The 7,316-nt window shown below is 44.1% G+C and overlaps 1 protein-coding gene across 1 annotated transcript in view; it reads right to left on the bottom strand.

The window, feature by feature from the left end:
* LOC104280733 (calcium-binding mitochondrial carrier protein Aralar2-like) overlaps positions 1–7,089 on the bottom strand; it is a gene marked incomplete at its 5' end in the record, with an annotated part of 17,041 nt that extends 9,952 nt beyond the window's left edge. The window contains one exon of the mRNA XM_009878475.1: positions 6,949–7,089. Coding sequence (XP_009876777.1) covers positions 6,949–7,089 — 141 coding nt within the window. The remainder of the gene's footprint in view (positions 1–6,948) is intronic.
* Between the last annotated feature and the right edge of the window lie 227 nt (positions 7,090–7,316).

The following is a 7,316-nucleotide window of genomic DNA, read 5'->3' as shown; positions in this document are numbered from 1 at the left end:
AGAGAGAGAGAGGAGACTTTTGGAAGCTTTTCTGACCAGTTTTGGAAATGCTGACTGTGTTGGTGATATCAGCCCAAGCACAAATCTGAGCTATTTACCTTCTAGTAATGGTTATCATAAACATTACCACAACCAACATATCCCTTCCTAAAAAATCATTTACCACCGTACTATTTACCGTCTTCTTGGGATGACAAAGTACCTTTGCTGTGCAAAATTATGGAGCGGCACTGCCTGGGACACTGGAAAGGGCTGCCCAGAGTGATTATGTATAAAAAGAAAAATATCTCGTTAAACATTTTATGGCGGATATTGAATGGCCATATGTTGCTAGGACGTACAAAATAAGGGGGTGTACTTGCAGTAAGTATTTACATTAGCACTTTAAAGGCGTCTTTCAAAACCAACAGAATATAAACTGAACTGACTTTAACGGGACTTCATGCGAATCGCTGCCTAAGACAGAGAACACACCAGCTCACCTTGTTCCACTACTTCCAGGTTCAACCGTGACCAGAAATTAAGCAGAGTCTCTTAAAAATACTGAAAACTAGAAGCGTATCCTTTCCCATTTCTGCCAGCACAAATGACATCTTGCGTTAGGTTAAATGACACGTTCCGTGACTGGGAACTGTTGTCTCCGTATTTTTAAGAATAGTTGTCATCTACGAACATCTGTAGCTAAAGAAGAACTTGCCCGTCACGAGCTTCCATGCCCTGGTGTTTTCACAGCAACAATTGCTGGCAGAAAGAAGACAAACAGAGGAAACAAATGCCTTCTGCAAAAGTGCTCTTACGTGCCTCCTCAGAGCAGCAGCTGGGTTTTGAGAAGTACAATGTTTTAAACAAGTAGTTCAGAATTTAGGCAAAGGGAGAAAAAAATATTTGCTTTCTAGCTTTAAAGAACGACGGGTTCAACCCAGCGGTTAGCCTAACGAGCTGCGCGTCTCCAATCTTTTCATGGCTGGAATTAACATGCATTTTATTTCTAAGCTGCGCATCACTGCAGAATTAACACCCAGAGAAGGCGCAGTGAGTCTGGGTGGAAGCTCTGACTTTAAATTGTGCTTATTATGGTGGACAAATAGCTAAAAACCCCTCTGTTTTTCCAGACCTGATGGTCTTCAGGACTTCGGTGAGGATGGAAGAGGAGAAGGTTGGAATTATCTGACCTGAACCTTGATGTGATAACAATTTTCCCCTGGATAAAAATTTTTCGAGTTACAAAGGTACATCGAGATAATATTGATTGTCAAAGACTCCTTGAAGCACTACGATGGCCCATCCCACTCTGCAGGTTGAGCAACCATGCCAGAAGGCCAGCATGGATGAACTGGGAACTTGTGATCGAGTCCAAACGCAGAAAGTGAAAAGGAAGCAGAGGTGTGTGAGGGCTACCCAGGAGAAATACAGAACCACTGCTTGGGCACGCAGCCATGGAGCCAGAAAAGCCAAGGGTCAGCTGGAGTTGGGTCTGGTAAGGGCGAGTAGAAAGCTCTTCTGCAAGCGCACCAGCAGCAAAAGGATAACTAAATAACTAAATAAAATGTGAGACCGTTGCTCAAATAGGGGCAGGAAACCTAGTGACAAAGTACAGAGCAAAAGTAGAGCAATTGCTTTGCTTTTGTGAGTAAAATCTGCCCTCGGGCAGTGTGCCTGAGCCCCGCGGCACCTCCAGCCACCTGCACACACTCGGTCCGTGTGGCCAGGAGAGACACCTCCGACGGTGCCCAGAGAGCCGGCTGACATCTCTGTGAGGCTGCTATTACCCTCCAAATGTCAAGTCAGACAAGGGGGTTCTGACAACTGCAAAAAGACAAACATCACACCCACCTGGAAGAGCAAGAAGGAAGATCTGGGAAACTGCAAGGTGTTTGGGCACACGCCTGTGCCCGGGAAGTTTGTGGGGCAAATGCTCCTTGGAAGCCAACTCCAAGTGTACGAAGGGCAACAGAGAAACTGGGAACAACCAGTGTGGATTTCCCAAATCACAGCAGCCCACCCTGTTTGCAGACCTGGGGACGAGGGGAGAGCAATGGCTGTCGTACACCTTGCCTGGGTCAAATCCTGCACCTGGACTGGAACAGCCCAAAGCAGCAGTCCAGGCTGAGAATCCCAGTGGCCAGAAAGCAGCTTTGGAGAGAAAGTCTGGTGGGTAAGTTGAGTATGGGTTCGTGATGCCTCTCTGCAGTGAAGACAGCCAGCTACACCCCTGTAGTAGCAAGGGTGCAAGGTTATTCCCCCCTATTCAGCACTGGTGAGACCACACCTGGAGTCCTGTGTCCATTCTGGTCTCTCCAGTACCAGACAGATGTTGTCACACTGGAGGGAATCCAACGCGGGGCCACCAAGCCAGCTGGGTAGCCCATGGCATGCAAGGAGAGACTGAGGGAGCTTGGTGTGCTCATCGCTGAGGGGAAGCCCTTCCTCCCGGAGAGGGTGCTCAGGCACTGGGATGCTCTGCCCAGGGCAGGGGGGAGACACCGTCCCTGGAGGGCTTTAAGGAGAGGCTGGATGTGGCACTTGGTGCCTGGTCTGGCCCATGTCGGGGTGTTGGGTCATGGGCTGGGCTTGGTGATCTCAGAGGCTTTGCCAGCCTCAGTAATTCTGTGATTCTTGGGGCTTGGGTGAGACCTTACTGCTCCCTTCAGCCACGCAGAGGGAGGGTGCAGGGAAGACGACTCTTCTTGGAGGTGCACAGAGGAAGGGTTAGGGACAACAACAGAAGCTGGAAGGTGGCCAATTCCAGTTGGGCATTAGCAAAAGGATGAGGGCTTTTTGGTTTTGTTAGTTTTAAACCCTGAAGGTGGTCAAATACTGGGGCAGGTTGCCCTGATGACCTCCAGACGGGCTTTCAACAAAACCAATTCTAACACCAAGCAGAGCAGAGCCCGGAGCAGCGATCTCAGCAGAGCACTGCTGTGACGGGTTTTGTGTCTTCAGCACAGCAGAGCACCACGTTCACATGCCAAAGAATGACCCAAAAGAATATTAATCTCACTCATACAGGGGGGAAACGAAACTAGGGAACCCAGCTTCTCGGTGACCCTCAAATGGTTATTCATTTGGACTGGAATGCCGGGATAATTATGATCATAATCAATACAAGATTCACACAGCTGGAGGCAAAAAGGGTTTACATAGCATTTCCTTTGTTAATTTGTTGACATGCGACGTAAGATTTATGTGTCTGTGCCTTGTTTTTCTCTGTTAATGCAAGACAGAAACACTGAAATCACCTCTACCAGGGATGTGTGGGCATCTTATTTTAAAATCTACACAAAGTGCTTCATAGGTAAAAAGTAACACAAAACAATTCAAACAACGAGCAGCGGATCTTGTTAAGACATGCATGGATTTGCTTCATGAAACTAAGGCCATTTTATGGAACTCTTCTCATCTTCTTGCTGCAGTTATAATTACATTCTTGCTCGTTGACTACTGTATGGGATTCTTACGGATTTTGACCCAAATTTCAGAACAAAGGATTCACAGGAACTAAGCAGAGCACGCCAGAATGATCTGTGGTGGTAAAAAGACCTTTCAAGGCAACATCTGTAGGCTGGACTTGATGATCTCATAAGGCTGAACCTGATGATCTCAGAGGTCTTCTCCAGTCTCAACAATTGTGTGATTCTGATTCCTGAACCAGGAAAAGAGAATTTTCACCACAGTCCTTGCAACATGGTAAAAATGAAACAGCACCGAAGTGGAGCAAGAGGAACAGAAACGCCAGCGTGCTGCAGACTGGATTTAAAAGGTTTGTAGCTGATCAACGAGGAATGGAAACTCTTCGGTTCGACTATGAGCTTGTGGACTGACTGGTGACACCGTCCTTCACCAGAAAAACCCAACCACTTAAAAACTGCCGTGCTCCTATTTTGAAAAATTATCATCATGGCAATATTAGCTTCAAGTTCCCACCCTGTCTCCTGGGCTCCACCTTGCTGCTAAATATGTGATAACCCCCCACTTATTCTAGCTCGTTAACAAGCCTGTTTTCTCCACTGCTGGCAGCACAGACAAATAGCTGATCTTTGTTCTCCGGTTCTCAGGCTGAATCCCTTTACTTCCCATCTCAAAGCAAGACCCTTAAAGAAATTCCGGAGGCAGCAGAGGATCCTCTCCCTCTGTACAGCTGCTCGTACTGTCTATCCCACCCTGCTTGGGACCATCTACACAGCCGTCATCTCCACCTTTTCCATGTAAACAGCGCTACAGGCGCTCGATATCCATGAATCCATGGATTAGTTGGGTGGTTAGTGGTGGAAACTGCTGGAGAAATCGGCAGTCAACCCTTCCTCAGGCAGTTTTATGAGAATTTCTAACAAGCCAAGTGGAAAAGGAGGAACGTCATGGTCTTGAAACTAAAACTAATGGAGTAGTTAATTTTTGTTGGGGTTGTTTTCTTTTGGTCATAAAAGAAAAAAAAAGGGAAAAAATGAAAAAAAAAAAGAAAATAAATTCAGGCCACACCAAACACAAAAAAAATGAAACCAACAAATTTCATTAGTGACTATGAAATGAAATATTGCATTTAAATTTTGGATTGTAAAACTTTTTTTTTTTTTAGAAGAAAAACTTAGGGAAAAAAATTACATCCATGTATTTAAAATGAAAATTCCTGACAAGTCTAGAATTTTGCTTCCAGCACTGGCAAAAGAAAGTTAATCAGTTGGTCCTAAATCATCGCCTAGGTAGACCAGTGTTTAAACAGCTAGAATAATAAAGGCCCATGAAGCTGATAAACAAACGCCAACATTCACAAATAAACTTTGTCTAAAACAAATTTTGTTCTTCTGCAGCAGCGTGTAAGGAGTCTTGACTCGTTCTACTAAAATAAGTGTACTAGGGGCTTGGGATCCAAGCCTTGTGTCTTAAGACATGAAAGATGAAGTGAGAAGAAAGAAGATGCAAATCAAAGAGTTGTTCATGTTGGAGCAAACAGCATGGAAAGTACTGGGACAGACACAAAATCCTCAGCCCCGTTTTAAAGTTTTAAAGCTAATCTGACTCGTTAAGAGTACATTCCGAATGTACCAACATGTTTCAGTTCTCATTAGTAGAACATTTATCATTATTCGATGTTCCCTTGGTCATTATACTCACTAAATCAATTCATTTCAGACCACCGATGTCTCTGGGTCGCAGAGACTGAGATCACCAGGTTAAATTCTCTGGTTTTGTCAAATGGGTCAAGTTTTTGTAGGCGACGAATCCAAACTGGACATGCAAAAGGACACGAACACAAGGAACAGGGTGGAGACAAACATTACAGTTGAAACAAAACCCCTCCATGGCTTTTTTTTTTGGTGGAGGTAAATGGACTTAATGAATGAACCAATGAGACCGTCCAGCTTGTGACTAAGTAACTGCCTGTTTCAACGCAACAGCGCTGTAACCAGTTCCTGTTGGGGCATATTCCTTACAAGTATCTACTCCAGAAAACAGAAAAAAATAATCATATTACAACCCAAGATTTTTAAAAATAGAAAAATGCACCAAATTCTGCTCAGCTACCAAGAGCAGGTATTCAGGAAACAAAGTAAATCTAAAAAATGCTAACTTTGGGAAAGTAGCTCGACATTCTTGGTTTACGTTTAATTTTTACCAGTCCAAGTCAAAGTCAGTAGCTGCCCTCCACTGTTGCACAGCCTCAGGGCTGCAGACCTTTTACCAGACCCACGTTTTCAGTTGTAAATTTTGATCTGATCAACACCCTAATGGAGTTTCCACAATAGCATCAGCTCCAGTAAAACACCCCAAAAATTAGCAAGTCAATTTAAAGGGAAAAACAACTCCGAGTTAACTCCTATTCAGACCTGCAGCTTCTCTCCAGGCCAAAACATACATACAGCTCTTCCCAGGGGGGCTCCCTCTTTGTAATGGTAACAGAACAATTTAAAAGGATGCTTAAAAATGGAGACGGAATTTCAATATTGTGGACAAGGGGGAAGGGGCTCCTTTGGTGGTTTTGGAGGCATCTTCAGTTTACAGTTGCGCTGCTTTAAATAAGGAACGGAGGAATGCTGCCTGCTGCACTGGGAATACTGGGCCAAACGGGTAGTGTGAAAGCTTTCTCCTGAGAAGCAGAATCTGAAGAAATACTACTACAGCGTGCTCTAGGTCATTCATTATAATTTTTGTTTCAACACCGTGTGCAATAGCTGTCCCAAGATACTGTGAGACCTTTCATACTCCCCTATATTAAGTTTCCTTCATCTAAAACTAGAGGACAGTATGTAAGTCCTTCCAATTATTTGTGGCATATACCCTATTAGATTCAGCAGATGTTTCCAATCCTGCTGCAGTCTAACATGAGACCTAACTTTATTTCTACGTATCTACATACCTATGTGAGGACAGTAATGTAAAAAGTTTAATGTTTGTAGTATACATACATAAAAGCAGCTTTTTTTTTTTTTCTTATTGTGGCAATGCTCTTCTAAAGTAGCAAGGGGAAGCTCGCTTTAGGAGTTTATTCTTACGCTGGGCTCCCACTGCCTGTATTTCTTCACTACTGTTGTGCTGCAATTAACTCCCATCCCCAAATTAACAACGACATCTGGGAAAGCTGCTGAAGCAAACACAGAAGAGCAAAAGCACAGTAAGCTCCGTATCACGATTCTACGAAGCAGATGAAAATCAGTTTATTTTTACACCTGGCAGACGCAGGAATTGCACTGGGAATCACAAACTATTCCTCAATGAACAATACTTAGACCTATTGAAGCGAGAACATAAATTTTAGTAAGATCCACAAGAACCACATGTTTAAAAAACATGTTAGAAACAAAAAATGAAGACATTATTACAAAATAAGGAGGACCTTTTTTTAAAGTACTGTTACGCCCACCGATGAAGTTTCTGAGAACAATGAAGCGATGTTTTGATCTGAAATATTTGTAATTGGCTTTTAACGCATGCATGTAGAAAAACAAAGCGTACCTTATAGAGACCGAAGAAGCCGAGGTCCCGCAACACGGTGAGGGCACTAACTCGTGGACCAGTAGTAATTTCTCCAGCCACCTGTAACCGAATCTTGACAATTTCCAGTGGATTGGTAAAGATCACTTGAGAGCCTCCAGCCTGAAATTAGAAGTGGAGGACGTTACGTCAATGATTTGCACTATAGGTCCTGTTACACTCAGAGAAGACATCTTTAATCCTGCTGCAGTCCGTTAAGCTATCAGCACACACGAGGTTTAGTATTCGTTAATAAACTCCAGCTCACAAGGTAGGAAACCTCCCCTTCCCTCCCAAGACGAGCGGTCGGGGAAAACAGAGGTGAGCCACGGCAGGACACTGCAGCCCAT

The sequence above is a fragment of the Apaloderma vittatum genome, unplaced genomic scaffold (assembly GCF_000703405.1).
Source record: "Apaloderma vittatum isolate BGI_N311 unplaced genomic scaffold, ASM70340v1 scaffold11471, whole genome shotgun sequence".
Taxonomy (NCBI): Eukaryota; Metazoa; Chordata; class Aves; order Trogoniformes; family Trogonidae; genus Apaloderma; species Apaloderma vittatum.
The sequence above is the reverse complement of the archived record's forward strand: the minus strand, read 5'-3'. Positions and strand labels throughout refer to the sequence as shown.